Here is a 23,832-nt window from a genome sequence, read left to right as displayed (position 1 = left end):
TTAGACTCATGCTGATTTCTTTTCAACTCTGGGCACAAGGCCAGCGAATATTTTTTTATGGCTGATAAAAAGGAATTTCAGATCCATTTACTGTCATTTAACCTTTTAAAAATTAATTTTGTATGTAACATTAATTCCAAAGAAAATATGAGCATTAATCGTGTAATTATCTTCTTATGTCATAGGACCATAATTGTTCATATAATTTTCTCTTGTTTTTTTCTTTTACTCATGTTTTAGTGTTCAGAAAAGGGAAAAAGGAGCCACGTGTGATGGTGCACACTAGTAATCCCAGCTGCTCAGAAGGTGGAGGCAGGAGAATTGAGATTCAGAGGTCAGCCTGGGCAAAGTTAGGGAGACCCTATTACAAAAACAAAATCAAAACAAAAGGGTTGGAGGTGTGGCTCAAGAGGTATAGTGCTTGTCTAGCAAGCAGGAGACCCTGGGTTCAACCCCCAGTATGGTAATAAATAAATAAAATTAAAAATAAGAAAGGTTAAGAGGGAATTTTTGCTGTAGTATGTATCTTGTTCACCCTGGGCGCAATACTTTCCCTATGAGCAAACATAAGGCTTCTTACACCTGCATTAGGTACTGAGGTAAGTGATCATTTACAAATATAACAACAGATAACCAGAATGCCAAATTAGGTGGGGATGGCAGATTGTAGTTTTATTTATTTATTTATTGCAGTGCTAGGAACTGAACCCAGGGTCTGTGAATCCAAATATAGAAATGATTGAAAATTGATCAATAATTCTGGCTATATAATGCTAAGAAATTTTTTCCTTTCAAAAAATGTGACAATCAGAGTAGGAGAAAAAAAGACAAACCAGAAACAATATTTGCAAGTAATGACATTAACAAATGGTTCATACCCCTCACGTATAAAACAGAAAAGGAAAAGACCAATGACCCCTATTAAACATTGAGCAAAAAATATAAGGAAAGCTGGGTATGGTGGTGCCCATATTGTAGTCCCAGCTACTCCAAAGGCTGAAGCAGGTGGGTCCCTTGAGCTCAGGAGTTAGAGGCTGGCCTGGGAACATAGTGTGTGACCCTAAAAGCATATGAAAATATGTTCATGTACAAATTAAAGTTATAATGAAATGACATATTTTATGTGCAAATTGGCAAAACTCCAAAAGCTCAACAACACATTTTGATGGCAAAACTGCTGTAGGGTAGTGAGCACTTGCACACTGCTGAAGGAAACGAAAATGATACAGTCCCTGTGGAGGGAAATATAGCAGTGTCCATCTAATTAACTGAAATACGCATCTACCTTTGACTCAACATTTCCATCTATTGTATATATAAATGTTAGAACTAAGAAATGATACATGGCTTGGGGTGGGGGTGCTGTAGCTTAGTGGTAGAGCACTTGCCTAGCATGTGTGATGCCCTGGGCTTGAGGGTCAATACCACAAACAAACGGACAAAAAGAGATACATGCATCAGGCTATTTAATTGCCTTTATAGTAGAAAGCTTGAAAGCAAACACAATTTTAGAGGACTGGTTGAATGAACAAGATCCATGTAAGTAATGTTATGTATCTTTCAAAATTACATAATATTATAAATTGATCTCCTGGAACAAAAAAGTACAAGGTATTCTGTATGATATTCTATAGTTTATGTACAGCTATGAAGTGGCCTCCAGTATTATTACTAAAAGAAAAAAGCAAAATGCTATATGTAACCTTTTTTTCCAGGCAAGGGAAGAATACTTTCTTATATTTTCAAAATATAGAAGAGAGAGTAAAACATGAATAAAGACTCCTACCTAACGGGAAGAGAAGGAGATAGTGGAGAGAGGACAGGTATAGAAGCTAGACTTCTCTAAATACATCCTGCTCTGTAGTTTTAGTATGGAAAATGATTTCCATAATTATTATTTTAAAGACTAAATGTTCACAAAGAGCAATCCTTAAAGACTGATAATCAAATGAAACAAAGAAACTTAACTATGTATTAAGTTGGTAGCTTAAATACACAAAGAATTATTCAGGTGACACTACAGTCCTAGGAGGATATAGACTAAGGACAGAAAGAGCTACAAAGAGGTCAGATGCTGTGGCTCATGGCTGTCATCCCAGCTACTCTGGAGACAGAGATTGGCAGGATAGCAGTTCGAGGCCAGCTGGGACAAAAGGTTAATTAAGATCCCATCTCAACCAATAGCTGGGCATGGTGGTGCATGCCTGTCACCTGGAAAATCACAGTCTAGGCGTCCCCGGCAAAAAACAAGATCCTATTAAAAAAATAAAGTGGAAAGGGTTGGGGGTGTGGCTTAAGAGGTAAAGCAACTGCCTAGCAGGCGTGAAGCCCTAAGTTCAAAACCCAGTACCCACAAAGAGGCTACGAAGAAATCCCAAACTGTATTCAGTAAACATCCTATTAGAAATAATAGTTTTATTCTTATTTTGACATACCAACACAAAAAGACTTTATGTTAATGTAGGATAAAGCAAATGGATATTTATGTTGACTTCTTTTAGTATAAGAAATAAACTAAAATATACATATATACAAAGAAACAAAAAATATAAACTGGTGGCATATTTTTCTGCTAAAAATTCATATTTCTGAATTTCATAGGTCTATCACTGAAAAAGCATAGAAATAATGACTAACCCAGTTTCAATGATCACCCAGATTGTGGTCTTTCACTATCACTAAAAGGAACCAGAGTTCCCTAAAGAAGTGAAGATGGACTTATAGACTGGAACAGGTGACATGGATCATCTTGTCAGAATGAATGCCAAGGCACCCAGTAAAGTCCGCTGGGATAATGTCAAAGGGACACAGAGTCCAACTTAAAGTAATACTTAAATATGAACAATTTGGGTAGCAAAAAGACTGACTTTAGTGGGTAGATGTACATAAAAATGTAAGGTCCATGAATTTAAGTTAATACTAAACACAAAAACGTCACTTTAAGACCACCTCATTATTTTAAAAACTGATAACTGAAAGGGAAATAGCAAGCATTTATCCTGCCTTTTAAAAAAGTAAAATATATTTCAGAGTAACTAATAATTAATGAGGTAAAGTTGTTTCTGGTTGAGGTCTAGAAACTGACTGTAGGAAAAATGAAACCACAAGTGAAATAATTTATCTGGACAGTGGCCATGAGTAAATGCTAAACTATTAGGAAGACTGACGAGGAACTTCCTAATGGATAGATAGATGGAGATAACAACATCTGAGCTTGGTGATTCTTAACATCACAGAAAGCAAAGGGAAAAGACATCACATGCCTTCTGATCTGGCCCAATATGAAGTGCACAGCACCACCTAATACATAGTCTTGCCAAAGAAGACAGCCACAGTCTGATCAAGCCTCTACTTCTACCTGCCAGCTTATAGAAAATACACAGAGTACTGGAGCATGCTAAATGATACTGTGATGATTTGTTAGAATTTTCCCTGCGTTTATGTGTTCTTCTTACATGTAGGAAGATATATTTTAGAAATTGTGACATCATATCAAATTCCCCAGTCTCACTCATTCCTCACAGTTGCCTTTCTTGCCTTCTTCAACTCCATATTTGTATATTATTTTTTCCACAGTGAAAATCAGTCATGTCTCTCAGTGTCATCAACACACTCATTCAGTCCTATGATATATCTGAAATAGTTTCAGAATCACTTCAGGCGTTCCATTACAAAAATGTCAGCTTAATAAAAATAGCACTAAATTTGTTTATAGCTCTTTCCCTAACATCTGGCTCAAGAATGAGGTAGATAGTCAAATTTTATGTTCACAAGTTACTTGAATAAGACTTTCTTCCCCATCAGTGGTCATGGTATTCATTTTAAATACAGTCGTGTTCATTTGTTTCAGTTTTTGTTTTGGGGTTTCCTTCCTTCCTCATCTTTGTTCATTTAATTTTTTTTTGAAAAATCAGAACTTTAATAAAATGTAACTTACTCTCATATTCTTTCCTTCCTGACTTAGGCTTTCTGTGTTTCATATATATATAGTTTGTTTTCTCCTCCTCTTCGTGATTTCCCTTTCGGGAATATTTTATATTTGCTTATGTGGTTTTATAGTCATTTGGGCCTTTTATGAATATTTTGCATTATTTATTTGATGGTTTATTTTTTACAAGCAACCAAAGCAGTGTAGAGCTAGGCTTCGGTGATTTATGCCTATAATCCTAGCTACTCAGGAGGCAGAGATCAGGAGGATCATCGTTCAAGGCTATCCCGGGCAAATAGTTTGCAAGACCCTATCTTGAAAATACCCAACACAAAACAGGCCTGATGGAGTGGCTCAACTAGTTGAGCACCTGCCTAGCAAGAGTGAGGTCCTGAGTTCAAACCCTAGTACCTATTTAAAAACAAAAAACAGTTTAGATGACACAGACATCTATTATTTCACACATTAAGCAGTCTTATATAATAAGAAGTAATGCCTAGAGTATATCCACAAGAATATAACATCCACAAGGATCTGGATTTTTCTCTTTCATCTCTACTGCCTTCAGTATGTTGATTTATACTCTTAGGCTATCTTCCTTGGAGTTAATTTCAGGGTGAGTACCTAAGTTCTAGGCATTGCATATATATCACAATATCTAGAAACAAGAAAATTGAATGTCCTTATCTTATTCACCTTTTGAATAGCAAAGAATACCTTTTCAGAAGCCCTGGGGCAGACTCTCCTATCCCTTTGAGTTCCAGGTCTAATCCAATGGAAAGGAAAATGAAATCTCCATAATTGTTTCTATCAATCTAAGTTGCTCCAGGTGTGGCAAGTACCCAGCTTCCTCGGAAGAACGGAGGATCAACAGAAATCAAAGTTCTGCCAACCAGAAGAAGAGGGGCATATTAGGCAGGCACTCTGTAGTACTGGCCAGAGTCCATCCGACATTTCGAGAGCTTCATGAACCTAACCACTTTCGAAAGCTATGGCCATAGGTTACTGTAATGCCCACCTTTGGAATTCCCTCCCATAGTATCACCCTTCAACTGTAGGCCACAAGAAAGCCAACTGAACAGACTCTGCTTGCAACTTTTACCACTCTTTACCCCATAAATTTAATTGAGAAGTGTAAGGGTAAAAAAGCACTGGTTTAAAAATCAAGATTTGTTAGCCCATTGTCTTCTGGGTCCCTGTCTCTGACAAATGCCAACAGAAACTTTGAGATAGGAGTTCTAATCTAAGAGAAAGGAACTTTACTGAGTTGCAAAAATCAGGAACCTGGGAAAAGTACAAGACTACAAGAAATAGGTTGATGACCTTGGGCTCTTGGAGCTCCTCCATCACTACATATTCATTTAGTCAACAGATGTTTATTGAATGCCTACTAATCATAGACACTGTTCTCTAGCTTTGGATGTAGCAGTGACCAAAACCAAAATATCCCTGACTTCAAGGAACATCCATTTTGTTGGTAGAAAACAGCAATACACAAGGAAATAAGAATTATGAAGTATATGCAATGTAATTTCATATGGGGATATGTTCTATTGAAAAAAATAAGGCAGGTAAGGGAGACAGGGAGCCTAGGAGTTTGCACATATGAACAGGGTGATTATGGTAAGCCCCATTAAGAAAGTAATATTTTAACAAAGACCTAAAGGTTGTGAGAAAACTAATGTCTAGTGCAAGGCCCTGATTTTGGAGCATGCTTGGTGTTTGCATCAACAGCCACTTGTTGGGTGTGGTAACACATGCCTATAATCCCAGTACTCAGGAGGTAGAGGCAGGAGGAACTCGAGTTCCAGGCCAGCCTGGTTAACATGGTAAGTTTGAAGCCAACCTGTTCTATATAATCAGACCCTGTCACAAAAACCAAAGGAGGTGTGGGGAGGAGAAGCAAGGAGGCCACTGAGGTCCTATAAAGTAAGGATGTGCATGGAGTTCTATAAGGACTGTGTGCTATTTAAGGATTCTGCTTTCACTCTGCACACGAGGGGAAGTTTATTGAAGGATTTGATTATAGAAAATAAGATATAGCCTGTATTTTGAAAGACTTATTTAACTATTGTGTTGAGGATAAACAATCAAAAGGATGAGAGCAGAAGGAGATTAATTAGGAAGCAGGGGGATGATGGACCAGAGTGATAGTGGTAGAGGTGGTAAGAAGTGGTCCTATTTTTTTTTTGGTGGGACTGGAGTTTGAACTTAGGGCTTTGCACTTGATAGGCAGATGCTCTACCACTTGAGCCATGCCTCCAACCCTTTTTGCTTTAGTTGTTATTCCTATGAGGTCTTGTGCTTTTGACCAGGATGGCCTGGACTGTGATCCTCTTATTAGGGTAACCATATAGCTGGGATTATAGGAATGACCACCATACCCAGTTCTTTTTGTTGAGATGGGTTCTTTCTAACTTTCTGTTTGAGCTGGTCTCAAACTGTGACCCTCCTAATTTCATCTCCAAGTAGCTAGGATTATAGTCATAGGCCACTATGCCCAGCCTTTGTCAGGTTTTCTTTTTTGAGATAGGGTCTCAAAAGGCTGGCTTCAGATTTGCTATCCTCCTGCTTTAGCCTTCCAAGTGCTGGGTTTAGAGGCATAAGACACCACACATCCAGCTTATTTATTATTTAATTGAGAGATAAAAATTATATATATATATTTATAGTATATAATGTGATGTTTTAAAATACATGTACATTGTGGATTGACTAAACCAAGCTAATTAACACACATTATTTCACGTGTTTATGATTTATTTGTCATGGCAACACATAAAATCTGTAGTGTTCAAGTCTACAAAGCATTATCACTGAGTTGTGATCAATTTTTAAGCGTGTCTTGAATCTACTATGAACTTACACATATGAAAGGAAGAATCAATGACTGGCACTAGGTTTTTTTAAAACCTCATACTTTTTAAGTGTTTTAATAAAATATATTCAAAAGCAGAATAAGAATAATACAATGACCCTCCCTGTAGCATCACTCAGTTTTGATAATTACCAGCTCATGCTAATATTATTTATTATCTGTTCACTACTAACTCTTCCCATGTTGAAGCAAATCTCAGATATATCATCTTGTCAATATATATAGAAAGTCCATCAATGTTCAATTGTCTCATAAGTGTCGTAAGTAGTATTATTTACATGTGTTTGATTTGGGATCCAAATCAAAGCTATATGTTGTTATTGGTGATATGTCTCTTACATTTTTTCAATTTTTAGATTGACCCTCAGTCTTTCTTTCTTTTTTTTTTCTTACACTTTTTTATAATTGTAGCTGATCTCCTACCCTAACTGGGTATTTCCGTCTAGAAGGATTGTGTCAGTAGAATATTGATTCTCTCTTTAGGTGTAATTACCATATCCTCAGTCCTCTACATTTCCTATAAATTAATTCTTGGACATAGAGACTTGATCTCATTCAGGTTCAATGTTTCTGGCAAAAGCACTTCATTATTATGGTATGTTTGTCATCAGGAAGGAGGTAATGTCTCATTGTCTCTGTTATTGGTATTCAGTGTCTAGGTTCTTCTTTTCATTAGAGTTGTAAAATGGTGATATTCTAATGGTATTATTCCTTCTACAATTATTAGCTAGAATAATTCCTTAAAGAAAAACTGGTTGCCCACATTGGTAATCCCAGCACTCAGGAGGTGAAGGCAGAAGGATGATTGCAAGTTTGAAGCTAGTCTGGACTATAGAGTAAGACCTTCTCTCAAAAAAAAAAGTACCTCAGTGGCACAGTGCTTGCCTAGTATGTGCAAGGCCGTGGGTTTGATTACCAGCACTGTCAGAAGGGAGGGAGGGAAGCAGGAAGAAAGAGAGACTTTGCCTTATCTACTATAGGAAGAAAGAAAAAGAAAGAAGGAAGGAAAGGAGAAACTTTGCCTTATCTACTATTTGATTGTTCAGGGTACAGTTTATATAGAAAAGGAAGAATAAATGCTGGCTTCATTTTATTTACCAATTTTTAAAATAGTGGTTTGCTTTTCTGGCATCTTCACACAATGATCAATTAATTGTTTTTCTTTTTTATTTTTAGTATCATTGTGAATAAGGTCTAGAATTTTTTACTGTCATTCTAACGTAGTTGATATATAAATCCATTAAAGTTATTGTCCTTAATGTGTATTTATATTACTCCATCTTTGGCCTATGGAATATTCCAAGTTGGCTTCTGGATCCCATTTGATGTGAATGGATCCCATTTGATAGTTTATTTGCTATCTGCTGTTATCTAAATATTCTAAGTTTGTTTCTATATTTTTTTGTCCCACACCTGGAATTAGCCATTTCTCCATGGCTTTTCTTTCAGTAGGAGAAGATAATCTACTGTGCAGGATTATCTGCACAGTAGATTGGGGATTGTTTCTAAGTCTTCTCAATAGACAAACTGGAGTGTTTTTACAAAATAAAAATATAGTTTCATCACTTCCTATTCTAATTCAGTCCTAAAACCTTCTCTATCATACATCTCTACTCCTTTTTCTCACTTTTTTTGAGGAAAAACAGAATATCACATTGTATAGATGAAGAAACTGAGATTCAAAGAGCTTGAGTAATTTATCACTCAAGATAGTGATAACTCAAGAGAATGAGCCAGGGTTCAAACATTTGTAAGTCTTTGCTTAAAGTCATCTATAGAAAATTTGGCTGAACATAGCTCCCTTGCTGCAAGGTACAACATTTTTAATGGAACTGCCTGCTTGAGAATTGAATTCAACTAACATGTACTGAGTTCCCATTTTTATGCAAAGCCCTGTATGAGACAGGTGTCCCTCAGTAAATCTTATTAACTCTACATTCTGGAGTTCTCCAGAATTCATCTGTTTTTTTCAACATCCCTCCCATCACTCCTTTATCCTAGCTATCATTATGTTGGGCTGGATTATTGTCGCTTCCTTGCTACATTGATTATGGTAACCTCCTAACTAATCTGGTTTCTGCTTTTGCCCCCGCAGTTATGTCCAATATATCAACCAGAATGATCCTTTGAAGCCTGAGTCAATCATGTCACTCTTCTGTTCCAAACATTCCAAGGGATTTCCATCTCAGAGTAAAAGCCTAAGCACAATTGGCCCTACATATTTTTGGGTTGTATACCTGTAGATTCAACCACGGGTAGAAAATATTTAGAAGAAAACTTGAATGTGTACCAAACATGCACAGACCTTTTTTCCCTATCTTCATTCTTCAAACAGTATAGTTTAACAACTATTTGCATAGAATCTAAATTATATTAAATATTCTAAGTAATCTCGAGATGATTTAAAGTATGTTGAATGTGTGTGAGTTATATGCAAATTCCATCATTTTATATAGGGGAGTGATTGATCATTGCAGATTTTAATAGCTGCAGGGGTCTGGAACCAATCTCCTTGGGATACTGAGAAACCACTGTACTTCCTATGTCCTATAAAGCTTTATAGTTATGACCTTATTTCTAATCTTCCCCTTGTTTTCTCCTTATAAACCACTCTGGCTTCAGTGCTGTTCCTCTAACATCAAGATATGTTTCTGCATTTGTTCTTTCCTCAGTTAGGAATGCTATTTCAATAGGAATCTCCATGTTGAACTCCCTCCATCTCCTTAGCGCTGTACTGAGTGTCCTATCTAATTCCCCCCGTTAAGCCTCTATGCATTTTATTCATCCTACTCTGCTGTATGTTTTTTTCTTAGCACTTAACACTATCTAAAATACTATATATTTTTCTTATTTATCTTACTTATTGTCTTTTACTGCACGAGAATGTGATGAATGTCCATGATGTTAGGGATTTTTTTTTCTCTTTTATTCACTACTTTACCCCCATTGCCTAGGACAAGTGCATGGTTGGTGCTCAAAAATAATTGAGTGAGCAAATATACTTCTAAAGTTATAGCTTTATTAATTCTCCCAGTAGTCCAGCATTTCTTACACTATGCATATATTCTCCATGGAAAGCATACGATGGCATCCAGCTGTCTAATATCAGAATCTTTTCTAAAGAAAGACTACCTCTGCTTTGCCAGTATCTTTTTCTCATACAAACCCCAACTGCCCACCCCAGTGACTCTTGCTTATTCTTCATAGAATGCTTCCTCTCTTGGGACCATAAATTTCTTCTTTCTTTCCTCAATCCCCACCCCCACCCAACTCCATCTTTCTCATTAAGTAGCCACAGAGTGCATTTGCACTGAATTCTGTTGGAAAGTGAGCCAGTGCAGCCTAGTGGAGCGTGGAGGCCTGAGCATTTGCATCTCCAGAATGTTTCTATTGACAAATGGCAGTCATTTATTGACATTTATGTCCCTTGGTGATACTTCAATTGGTTTATCTTTGCTGGTCAAATGCCTTAATTGTTCTGGCCTTTAATTCAGTCAAAGTTAGAGCTAGAGCAGAGGGGAAAGAGAAGGAGCAATTCTAACAGAACATCAAGCTTGAGCTGGGAGGCTGCTGGCAACGATCAGCCTGTCATAATGTTATGATTTGTTCATTTTTATACCATTTATTAGCCTTTACTTGTTGTGCCATTTGGCCTCCAGGGCAGATAAAGTGCTGTCTAATTTGGTAGGTTTGCTTCTGTCAGAGCAGCCTCGATGGGAAGGTGTTAGCTGCAGTGACAAATAATCAATAGCTGTCGTTGTCATGAGGAGCGGGAGCAGTCGGGCCTTTCATCTGGAGGATTAGAGGTCTAATTGGATTGAGAATAGGGAGGGTGGGCTGTTGGGTAACCCTGTCAGCCTTGTGAAGCTGTCAAATGTCAGCCTTATTCATGGTGAAGGGAATAAGGAGCTGTGTGCTTTCAGAATTGAGGAAGAAGTCATGTAAAGCCCTTGATACAAAGGAAGAGATACTGAAGTTGACTCAGCTAGCATATATTCCCTTTTCTATGTAATTAGATATCACTTTAGATAATAAATCTATGAAATGTCAAATGATGTTTTTAAGGTTGGGTGTACAAAACACACACACACACACACGTACTGTACATGTTCAGGTTGGTGTTTTGTTTTTGGTAATGCTAGAAGGTAAACCATTTAAATGGAGATTTAAAATGAAACTTTATGGGATAAATTGTATAAACTGTCCTCCCATTGCTAGAATTAACAAATGATAGGCATTTTTAACATTAGTATTAGAAAAAGTAAGTGAAACATTAAATTAAAAGGATAAATGAGTTAATAAAACATGAATGTTTTTTCCTATATTCATTTACAAATATGGTTCCTCCTAAAGCAAAATTTGTTCATTTTTTTCCTACATGAACTAACCTAAAGAATGAAGAATTATGCATTGGCTAAATTGCTTCTTCAAAGGAATGTCCATTTTTTTTCTGCCTTAACAAAATAGAACAAAGTGACAGCACTGGGCTTAAATTATAACAATGATACCATATCCAATTCAATCTCAAAATCTCTTTTATACTCATAGATACGTATGCTATATTCCTATATATTTATGCTCTAGTGCTATCATTTGGAATATGAGTGGAGAAGGAATTCAGGAAAAAATGAGTTTGTCCTCTAGTTTACAGATCTCTTAATACCATCTTTTCAAGGCCAACTGAATGAGTTTAAATTCCATAGAAATGATATCCTATAGAAATGAAACAGTCTAATAATAACTGTTAAACATGTTATAAACATCATGTTATAAACATGATTTTTATAGATATATTCTTTATGTACAAATTAACTTCATATAAAAGCATGTATAATCTTTTAAGATGTCTTTACAATGTTCCAGGTATCGAAAACATTTGTAATTACAGCATGGCCTATACAGTGTATCTTTAGGAAAGCCTTAATAAAAAGTGTGTTGAAGTAATGTCATGAGTGTGTGAATAGACATTCCTAAGCTATGGATTATATACTCAACCCATCTCTATAAGTCCAGGATCTTTCCCATGGTCCATCAAAGTCCAGTCCACCAATTTGAAATGACTCAAAAGGGTCTTTGAAACAACTTAATTAATATACAGAGTAGACAATGGATGAATGAAACTAGTGATTTCATTGAGCCCTTCACACCCTGAGGTTCATTAGCATTACAGATATTTCACTAAGTTCTTCCTATTTCAGTGTTAGCCTGTACAGAGATACCTGCATGTCCTTGTTTATGGCTGCACTATTCACAATAGCCAGGTTATGGAATGAGCCTTGGTACCCATCAATAGATGAATGGATTAAAAAAACAAACACACACACACACACACACACACACAGGAATTTTATTCAGTCACAAAGAAGAAAGAAATTAAGTAGTTTGCAAGAAGATTGATGAAACTGGAGATCATGTTGTTAAGTGAATAAGCCAGTCTTACAAAGACAAATACTACATGTTTTCTCTCATATGTGTAATCTGGACTGGGGAAGGACATGAAAGTAAAAGGGGGATTATTAGGAATGTGGAAGGGAGAATGGGGGACATGGGAGGGGATAAGAAAGGACAGTAGAGGGGCTAATATGATCAAAGTATGTTATATGTGTGTGGAGAAATATAATAAAATTCCTTACTTTGTACAATTAAAAAATTTTAAAAAGAAGGCCTAGATTCATGACTTAGGACTTTGGCTCTGCTTCTTTCTAACCAAGTGTTTTTAGGCAGGTTTTTCTTTAAATAATATAGGTCTCTGTTTCCTATTCTTCAAATTTGTGACAATACTTAAGTTCTTATGGTGTTTAAAATAAGTTAAATTAATGGGTTTAGAATGACTTTATACAACCTTTGATTCTGTTAAGGGACACATAATTAAATCACAAAATTAGAAGCCCGTTTAGTGTGTACAAAAGTGTACTTAAGACGAATGAGTCAAAATTAAGAAATGTCAGACACTCAAGTAACAGTTCTGAGGATACCACTGAACACTTATTTATAAATCTCAGCTCTTTTATCCTATTTTATTATTCATGAACAAATCCACTCCTATTGTCTTGTGAGTTTCTAAAGTAAGAGTCCCATCAAATTTATCTCTGTATCCCCTAAAATGCTATGCACAAAATAGGTACCAAATAAGTATCTGTCAGTAATGAAACAATGAATTCTTATTGTCAGTATTATTAGAATTAGTTCTGGATCCAGTTTAATATCCAACATCCTTGAATCATTTTGTTCTTTAGTTAGTTTTGCTGATTGCTGATATAAAAAATATCACTCATTCTATAAAACTTCTTACACTAATTTTGGAATTTGCTAATAAGATATAACATTTGACTCACAGTGAGAAAGAAGTTTGGTGTCCCGTGTGGACAAGGAAAGGACTAAGATAATGTCTTACACAGCTGGTTATAAGAGCTAACAGGGAGGGATATTGAATTACAAAAAGTCTATACTTGTTCTCTAATAAAGATGGCTATTGTCAGAAAAAGAAAAGAAAAAAGCAGAGAGTCTGATATTTATGAGTCCACTGCGAGTGGGCAGTAGGTAAGAGCAGCAGGGTTCCAGTCACCAGCCAGAGCAGAGTTTTAAGAGTTAGTGGCCTCCTAAGTAGCTAGGATTACAGGCATGAGCCACCAGTGTCACCACCACCACAATCAACATACAAAACATCTTATGAAACAAAAAGTCCATTTTTGCCCCCTTTCAGACTAGTCCTCATCTCCATGTAAACTATCATTCTCATTTCTAACTTGAGATTAGTTTTGCCTGTTCTTGAACATTCTATAACTGAAATTATGCAGTATATGCTCTCCCATGTCTAAATTCTTCTCAACATAGTATTTTTTAGATTCATTTGTGTTGTTGTATGTATCAATAGTTCATTCCTTCTCTGCTGCTGAATGGAAGAGGCTCTCTCCCCTCTCAAAGCTGAAAATCACACCTTGTTGAAATGATATGGATATAGCCCTTCATGGTGGAGAAGTCCTCTGGGATGCTCAGGACCAGAGCTGGAAAGCTGGGGTGAACGATCAGAAAGCTGCAGCATGAGGTTCACTGAGACTCCTGTGGACCCCTGACATGACATGTGTATCATAGAAGCAAGAAGATCACACTAGTGAGAAATGGTACACCATTCCCATTGTTCCTGTGGGTGTAATGGTGGTGGGTATTTTGTGGGTTTTTTTTTTCAGTTTGTATTTATTTATTTTAATTGTTTAACATTTATTCATATATGTATACATTGTTTGGGCCACCTCTCCTCCCTGCCCCGCCCTTCTAACCAGAATGGTAGAATGTGTTCTTTTTAGTGTGTTCTTTTAATGTGTTCTTTTTAGTAGTTTCCAGCAGTTTGCCTGTCATGTGCCTAGGGATAATTTTCTTTATATTAACCATGTTTGGGATTCACAGAGATTCCTGGATCTAAAAGTGGATATGTGCACCAAATTTCAGTCATTATTTTTTAAATACTTTGTTCAGCCTTTCTCTTCTCCTTCTGTGACACCAGTTACACATGTCAGATTTTTTTTGTATTATCCTACAGATCATTCAAGTTCTGTTGATTTTTTAAAAATCTTTTCCTTTCCTTTAAATTAGATCATTCTTATTGATATATAGAGAAATTCACTAACTTTTTTTTCTTCTATTTAATCTACTATTAAGTCTATGTAATAATTTTTACATTTCAGATACTGTATAACTTTCCAATTCTAGAATTTCCCATTGATTCTTTTTAAAGTTTCATCTCCTCTGCTGGGAAATTTGGTAATTATGACCATCTTTTCTGAACATCTTTGTTTCTCTGTTTGTTTGTTATTAGATAAAATATCAATATGTAGCCTAGGCTGGCCTTGAACGCGTGATCTCAATTATTAGCATAAATTAATTGTATAAAGGGGTTTCATTCTGATATTTACAAAAGTGCAAGCATATAATGTACTTTGCACAAATTCACCACATCTAGCTTACTCTTTCTTATCTACCCTCTCTACTCCCTCTCCCTTTTAACAGTTTTTACTGGTTTTCATTATGCTATTTTCGTACACATGAAAATTTTACTTCCCATCACCCTCTCTTTTTCCCTTTTCTCCTCTTGCTGGTTCCTCCCATACTTCTTGGAGTAGCCACACTTTTTTGTTTATTTGTTTGTGATAGGGCATCACTGTGTACCCCAGGCTGGCCTCAAACTTGCAATCTTCCTTCCTTAGCCAATACTGTTGGGATTACAGGCATGTATCATGACACCTGACTCTTCCTCATGTATTTTCAATTCAAGGATCAGCCAAGGAGTTTAGTGGAATCTCTATGAATACTTGAGGGCTCTTCTTCTTTTGACTCTTTTCCTTTTTTAATCTTTATTATTCTGTTATCCCAATCTAGTCCACTGTATCTATTGTGTAATCAATTGAAGTAGCCTAGCAGTCTTCCTGATTAAGGTTTTCTCCTCTTTTTTTTAATGTATTTATTCACATGTGCATACATTGTTTGGGTCATTTCTCCCCCCGCCCCGTCCCCGCTTCCCCACTCTTCCTGCCAAGGTTTTCTCCTCTTTAACTCATTCTTTACATTGCATCCAGATTTCATTCACTCATCTACTGTTGTTTTTTTTTAATTTTTTCTTTTTGTTTTTTGGTGGCACTGGGTTTGAACTCAGGGCTTCATGCTTGCTAGGCAGGTGCTCTACCACTTGAGCCACTCCACAAGGCAATTTCTTTGTTTATATTGTTGTGCTGGGTGGGGGTACACTGTGGCATTTATACAAGTTCTTATAATATATCAAATATATCATACTTGAATTCACCCCTCCACCATTCTCCTTTATCCCCTCTCCCCCCCATTCCTGGAGTATTTTCAGTAAATATCATTTTTCCATTTACATACATGTGTACACAATATTTGTGCCATATTCACCTTCCTTCACCACTTTGCCACCTCCTTCCCCCTCCAACCAAGCAACCAAAAGATGATACTGTGAAGTAGCCAAACTATTGCATTACTGTGTTGGCTTGCAGATGGACTCGACTGGTACGAAGACCACAAGTCCAAATTGATAGTCAGTTCATTATTTAGGGCACAGCATGTAGCATAAGTGTCATGTTTGCGTGGATCTCCTTGCCCCTGGTTCCATAAGGACAATATGGAAGACCAGTCCAGGTAGATGCTGCACGGGCATCATGCCTGTGTCACATCTGAGGAAAATTGAGCTTAGAAAACCCCCAGTCTTACATCAGACCTGTGACCAAATCTGGGCAAATCCTTTGCCCCCACATGAATAATAACTTTATATTTTGGTTAACAAACAAATCTATATCCTCTACATTTTTTTGATGGTACTGGGGTTTGAGTTCAGGACCTCACACTTGCTAAGCAGGTGCTCTACCACTTTAGCCACTCTGCCAGTCCCAGATCTGTCTTCTAAACTGGAAAGAAATACTATCTCCAGCTTCCAAACCCATGTGTTATACAGACGACCTTGAAAGGATAGTCTAAATTAATAGATTATAGAAACAACATGGAAAACTATCTCTAAACAAGTACAAGAACAAAGCAAATTTACCTTAGGTCAAGCTTTGAGTGATTTCAGAGATAACATAAATGTGTTGGTCTATTCCCCAACCCTTGTTATTCTTCTCCTCACCATCTGCAAAGGTAAAAAATCTCAACCACTTGTTAATTATAGGCATACATTTCCATGATAGGTTTTAAATCTTTCATCCCACAACAAGATGTAAGGATGAAAACTAGAATTACCTCAAGAGTGTTGGAAAAACACTCCTTTATGCTAAACTGAAATGGCACAGTCCACAAAGAGATTAACTGTTTATAATTAGTAATTTATACATACTTTGAAAAGCCATCCAGAAGAATTGAGTTAGGTTTGATTGGAGGAAGAAGAGACTGTTCTAGCTGCAAGGGCCTACACCCAATTAAGGAGAGTGGATGTGTATGCGAAGTGAGCATAATTTTACAAGCCAGTATTTGTATGCTGAGTGTCCTTAAACAACCAGGTTAGACTAAGTGCTCCTTGGGTTTGGAAGTGGCAGGAACAGTCATCAAAGGAAGATTTTATAGAACATTCCAGCTTCTGTTATTCTTCCTCCCCAATATTAAAAAGTAGTTACTACAACAGCTTTTATATTTTGGCCTCCTGATGTTGCTATGGATGTATATTTAACTTAACCCTGTAGTCACAAAGGTGTTTTCACATGTTCATGGTGATTATTTTACAAAGCCGAGCTAGCATCCTCTACTTCTTTTGCAAACACATAATTCCTGTATTAAAATCCTTACTGCCTAAAATACCTAAAGGACTTCTTTCTCCTATACTGAACCTGCCTGGTGATGGAGGAACTGAAATTTTAGAAGTACCTTAAAGAAATGGTCAAATTTAGACAAGAAATGGGAGTGAGGAACAGGATTTCAGGCAGAAGGTGTAGAATAAGTGTTGGAAAGGCAGAAATGGACATACATTTTTAAAGACATTGAGGAGGTTGATTGCAGAAGAGAATGATAGGTAGGAGTTCTTGTCATACTAATTTCTTTCCTATCCTAATTTTTTTCATTTCCCTTTTTCTGTTCACTTCCTTCCTTTCCTTCTCTCTTCCCTCTCCTTTCTTGAACATATGACTTGTCTACACCTTACACCTTCTAGTTACACAGAAGTATTTATAGACATTACTTGCGTGTTTCAGTGGTCTTCAGAACTGAAGTTCAGTACTTCCACAGTTTTGCTTTTTCCATTGAATATTCTACTGCTAGTCAGTGGAGTCATTCTTGAACTGTGCTCTATTACTAAACGGACTCATTCATAAACCTAGTCTCCTTGGACTAACTGGATTTATTGTGAGCTTTCAGAAATCCTCCCCAGACATGCCTGACTGCACGTGGAAGCTCTGAGCTTTACAGCCCTGTTTATTGCCAGCTGATTCTAACCAAAGCAATATCTCTTCTCCATGGCAGAGGAAAGTTAAGGATGTGATAGGGAATTTGAGTCAGTGGTAGGCAGGAAAGTAATGTGAGGGGCTTGTAGAAGATGAATGCCAGGTATGTTAGCGGCAGTAATATAGATATTCCATATACCCATAGGCATATCGCCTAAGGTACAAAACATAAGTCCAACATATATTTGATGTTTAGGATCAATGACATATGGTAAGCCATTGCAAAACACATTCCTGTTACTTTTGATAAAGTAGGTCGGAAGAAGACTTTGTTAGAAAGAATCTCTGCTTCAAGTATATTCTGTAAGTATGCCTTCCTGCTGCATTTTCTGGCCATGATTCTCAATGATTTTCATATTACTCTATACTCAGTAGTTTGACGTCTTGTTGCTAGTACCCATAGTCTCAGATAACTTTCCTTGTCTTCGTGAGAGTTTTTTCTCAAGCTTATTTTCTCAAATTATTTCATGAAGTAAGGCTCAGTTTTCAGCAGCTCTGTTTCTTATTAAAAAAGAAAAATTATAAAACTTAAAAAGACTTTGAACATCATTTAATGCAGCATTTCCCAAAGCTTCTTCCTTAAAATGATATTCCCATGAAACTTTGTGTGAAAAATGGGTCCCATAGTCAAATAATTTTGGGGACTATTACATGTTCCTTCTTGGAAATTCACAATGCATGTGAGCATCTTAGAGGCCTTGAGAAATCAGACACCATAGAAACCTTTTGTTTTTTCCTAAACCATGATTCTAACTAATACTTTTCTTGTAGCATAAACTATTGGCACTTAAGTAACTGATGATCTGTAAAACACTTTGGTAAATACTAGTTTTTATAACTTTATTGAAGTCCACTATTGAGGGAACTGAGGTCCAAAAATTTGTCTTACTCATCACAGCTAAAAACAATGCCTTACACAAAGTAGGTGCTCAACAATCATTCAGCAAATTGAATGACATATCCAGGAGCAAAATCCAGGTACCCTGACATAATTATACCTGTAGCATTGAATACAGTTACATTTATACTCATCAGTTTATAAACTGATGACAAATAAAAACAGATTTTATTGCTACTGTAAAAAGAGTCAGATGCTGGCTAAAAAGGAAAAATAAAACTTTGAATAGTTCACTGGTGTTTTAAATTGTTTTAGACAACAATTGTCCATCTCTTTATGAGACTGTCAAATGTTGGTCTCTTGATATTGTTTAGAGCACTTTGGGTTTTGAAAAACCAGTTCAAGTCTGTCTAAAGGCATCTGAAAGGGGAATTTTCTGAAGCTTTTTCTATTCCTATGATTCTCACAGAATTCTTCAATACATTCTGGTCTAGAAAGAAATGGATCTTCTGTAAAGAAGTGTTAATCCCAAGGTGATCAAAAAAACCCAGAATTTTTCCCACTTCTGGTCAGGTTTGTTTTTTGTTTTTCTACTTTTTATGTTTTAGTATACATGGTATTTTGTCCCTAAGACATTTCTTTTTCATAAAATGTATTATATATTATGCTATATATGAGTAACATCTTGGAATTTTAAAGGACTCCATTTTGGCATGATTTTTTTTTCGGTAATTGGTTAAGTCATATTTCATTATCATCAGAAAAAAATGTCTTAGGATGACATTCTTGAATTGGGTTGACTGTTTCAAGTGACAGTGAGCTTAAATTAGGTAGCATCTCCCATTGTCTTACCATAGATATCACCTCTTAGGAAGGCTACCATTTGTTGAGAAAGAAACTGTGACAATAGGAAAGCAAAGAAAAAAATCCTACATCTTTTGTTTGTCTTGAAGTCTGGGCACAGTTTTTATTGCTGGAAATAAACATGTATCATGATTGGTGTACGGGGTTCACATTAGTATCAGAAGTTTTTTATGGCCACACTGCTGGCTACTTGATACAACCCAGTATATTGTGCTGTGTTTTCTCAACTGCTTTTGTGAACACAGTAGCCTTAATAGATCATTTTGAAAGAAGCTACCATCCTGCTGCATCCGTTGGTAGCCTTCTTTCAGGTTTCTGACATATCCTTAATCTGATGCTCAGCCTTGTCATTTGGATCAATAGTAAACCAGATGAGATGTCTTCTACTTGCAAGGCTATGGCTATAAAAGGTATTTGAAAAATAAATTCACTTTTTATGTCCACGCCACAAACCTGGAGAGCACTAATTTGTCAATTGTCTCTCCATCTGTCTGTAAACAGTCAGTTAAATTGGTTATTGATGAGAATAAGGTGAATTATCCTTGATGCAAGAGCAATATAGAAATAAACTTCATAGGAAATATCTTAGATTCGTACAAACAAGTTGACATCAGTTGGCTGTTATCTTAACTGTAATCTCTACTTTATAAAATGTTGAACAGTTAGCTTTGTATTCTTATTCCAAATCATGAAAACAACTAATTATAATCATAAATTATACTTTACAGACTACTCATATATAATATTTAACCTTTCATCCATAGTGTGACTATCCATTTTATAATTTGTAATATATTTGTTATTCATTCTAAAAGTATCTGTGTGGTACCTGCTACATAGGAGGTACTATGCCAGACATTATAGTCCTATATTTTTAAAAATGTTGTGATATAGACTGTTAGAATTGTAGCATTTTAGGGTTAGAAAAAAAAACCTAGAAATCATCTACTCCAAACTTCTCACTTTATAGAAAATTAAATTGCAGGCTGTAAATAAATCATGGTCAGTCAGCTATTTAGAGGCTGTTGTCCCGTTCTATCTTTCTTTTTTTCCTTTTGTTTTATTATTTTTACATTTACTTACATGTGTATACATTGTTAGTGTCACCTCCCCCCCAATCAACCACATTCAAGTTTTAAGTTTCTTTCCCTTTCCCTATTTCTCCTGTGTGTTTGTTTCATTTTTTTGAATTTGTGTTTCCTTGTCTATGAAGTGAAAATAATTCTGGCTTTCACAGCAGGGAAATTGTGAATATTAACTAAGTCACGATTCTGAAGCATTTTGAAATTTAAGTGCAATCTTGGACTAAGAAATAACTCTTTGTTGACAGACAAGAGACAGGAGAGTAGTAAAATGGAAACCATGGTTCCTCATGCTTATGAGATGCTAGCTGACCACTGTTTCCTTTTTTGGACTTTTCTTTATGTTTGAAATCTTTTAAGGGTTGTGTTATTTTATGACAAAAATAAACAAGTTGTTTCTTCCTCTTTTTCTTCAAACTTTATATTTTGACATAATTTCAGGTTTACAGAAAACTTGCAAAAATAGAGCTAAGAATTTTCATATACCCTTCACTCAAATTCCCCAGGTATGCACATTTTACCCCATGTGCCTTATCCTTCTCTATCAGTGTTTGTGAGTATGTAGACATTGTCTTCTGAACCATGTGGAGTCAACTGCAGATGTGATGCTCTTTTACCCCAAATCATCAGTACATATTTCCTGAACACAGGACATCCTTTTACATAACCACATTTCAATTATCAAAATCTGGCAGTTAATGTAATTACTATTATCTGTGCCAGAAACCATACTTAGATTTCACAAGTTGTCCTAATAATGTCATCTATACAAAAGAAAAATGCAGGACCAAGCATTGCATTCTATTGTTATGTTGTTATAGTCTTCATTTATCTGCAGTCATTCCTCACCTTTTGTGTGTGCACATACGTTATTTCATGACATTCACATTTTCAAAGATCACAGGCCAGTTAAATTGCAGACTATCCATCATTTTTAATTTGTCTGCTGTGTCCTCATAATTAGATTCAGGTTATGCACTTATAGTAAGAATACCACCACAAGAGTGATGTCGTGTTATTCTCAGTGCATCATAACAGGAAGCAGGTGCTGTTTGTCCTCGTAATGGTGACGTTCATTTTGAACATTTGGCAACAAGTGACATCTGCTAGATTGCTCCACTATAACATCATTACTTTTCCTTTTCTTTTATAATTAGTGATTATCCTGAGGAGGGCTAATTTGAAACTTTATAAATATTAATACTCTTAAAATTTTTGTCCACTTGTGTCCCCATCCTTTACTCATTCCTGCCTGAATCCATTGTTGTGATAGTTAGTGAGACCCCCCCATCTTAATCAATAAACCAGGCGTGGTGATTCACACCTGTGATCTCAGCTACATGGGAGGCATAGGTAGGAGGATCACTGTCTGAGGGTGGCCCCTGCAAAAAATAACTAAAGTAAAAGAGGGCTGGGAGCATGGCCCAAGTGGTAGAGTGCCTGCCTATCAAGCAAGAGACCCTGAGTTCAAACCCCAGTACTGCTAAAAAAAATTTTTTTTAATTTTAATGGGTAGCCTGAAAGGCCTTCATTAAAGGTTTCTGAGTTTAATTGAGTTTGTATACACATTTATTGATACCTATGTCTTTCCCACTGCCTAAGAAATCCCATCTGCAGTGTGGAACTGAAGTAGAGAAACCACCAGGTATATTCAATCAGCTGCTTGAAACTGTTCCCCTAAAGGCAAATGTATCTTAGTAGAATAGATGAATTAATTTATTTAAACTTCATATTAGAATCAATAAAAATATGGTACAGTATTGGAAAGCTAAAGATGTAGCTTGCAACAAGACTTGGTGTACTTCAGTAGAATCAGAAGGTGAACAAAATTTGTTGCATGTAGAGTCTGAGTTTTATATTAAAACATGAGGTTGTAATAACTTGCAGTGTTTCTCAGAAGGCTGGTCAGGATCTGTAAGGAGAACAGTCCAGACAGTATATAATGGACATCAAACAGTGAGAGCAAACTGTTGTATTTTATTTACAAAGGCTATTTTTATGATGAGAGAAAAGCAGTAATTACCTGAAAAAAAAAACCTAAGTTTTATCATATACTTTCTACGAACTGGTCACTAATATTTTTTTAAGCAATGAGAAGCCTGAGGCTTTGACAAGTAGTTTACCCTCAGTTAATATAGCAAAAAATACCCAGATCTGACTTAGTCAAAATTCCATTCTGATTTAATTATACCACACTGCCTCCCCATGAGATAGCATTTCTAGATTCCCTAAAGTTTGAACTTCAGTATGCTAGGACAATAAATTATTTTGTATTATATATGAGTATCTTAATTATTTTAAAGCATTTACAACTTTAAACATAATGTCTGATGCAGAGTAATCACTTAGAAAATAACTGTTTGAATGATGGTTGAATTAGATCAGTGCTTCTCAATCCTGATTGCATTTTCAAATCACTTGCAGAGAACTTAAGAAATATTAATTCCAAGTCCAAGTTCTGATTTCATTAATCTGGAATGGGAACAGATTTTTTTAAGCTCCTAAAGGTTAAGAACTCCTAGATTAGGTTCTTTGTTTAAACAGTTATTCTCAACTAGCAGCACCAACATCACCCAGAAACTTGTTAGAAATGGAAATTCTTTTTTTTATTTTTTTATTTTATCATTTTTACATTTACTCACACATGTATACCTTATTTGGGCTACTTCCCCCCTTCCAGAAGTATAAATTCTTAGGCCTTCTATCAAATCCAGTGAATGAGAGCCTCAGCAATCTGTGTTCAAGCCCTCCATGTTATCTTGCTGCATGGTAGAGTTTGAGAACTCTTGGGTTAATACAAAAGAATTGTGTTCCATAAATAAAATATTAACCATGAGAAGCACAGTACACTTTGCAATCACTTCAAAAGGTTGTTCTAATTTTAGGCACTGCTCTAAATAAAGGGGGGAACCTCACAAGCATGATAGAATTGTCCTTATGAAAATAAGTATTTAGTTTTTTTAGTTTCCTATATGTGAAATGCTATCTGCTGGGGGGACTAATTTTTATAATAATCTAAATAAAAAAGATTATAGTAGTCTAGAAAAGTACATGAAAAATCTGGCATTGGGTAACAAAGCCTCATAATCAAGAGGCTCACAGAGGAGTAGAGTCATTGACAGCAACATTTTCTCTTTCTCTTGTGCTATTTGACTATGTACCACTTGATAGCTTTGTCTATTCCTGTGGAAACCAAGTTAGTAGATGGAGCCAAGGGCTGGAGGAGGCATTGGGGAGGAATATTAGAAGAGTTCATCCACAGAGCAACTAAAGATGTTGCTTTTCCTTCAGTCAAATCCTCTTTGAGA

At 36.1% G+C, this 23,832-nt stretch overlaps 1 protein-coding gene across 11 annotated transcripts in view; it reads left to right on the top strand.

Annotated features, from left to right (window-relative positions):
* Positions 1–23,832, top strand: part of Invs (inversin) — a 151,186-nt gene that overhangs the window by 41,933 nt on the left and 85,421 nt on the right. Inside the window, exons 2-3 of one of the 11 annotated variants that reach the window (XM_074051375.1) lie at positions 13,681–13,927; positions 19,048–19,151. The exons of 8 other annotated variants lie outside the window; for them this stretch is intronic. Coding sequence is in view for 1 of the 3 variants with exons in the window: in XM_074051374.1 (XP_073907475.1) it covers positions 13,925–13,927 (3 nt within the window). In the remaining 2 variants the exon portion in view is untranslated. The remainder of the gene's footprint in view (positions 1–13,680; positions 13,928–19,047; positions 19,152–23,832) is intronic. 2 more of the 11 variants (XM_074051374.1, XM_074051376.1) reach the window with 2 other exon arrangements.

The sequence above is a fragment of the Castor canadensis genome, chromosome 13, assembly GCF_047511655.1.
Source record: "Castor canadensis chromosome 13, mCasCan1.hap1v2, whole genome shotgun sequence".
Taxonomy (NCBI): domain Eukaryota; kingdom Metazoa; phylum Chordata; class Mammalia; order Rodentia; family Castoridae; genus Castor; species Castor canadensis.
This window is presented reverse-complemented; position numbering and strand designations above follow the sequence as displayed.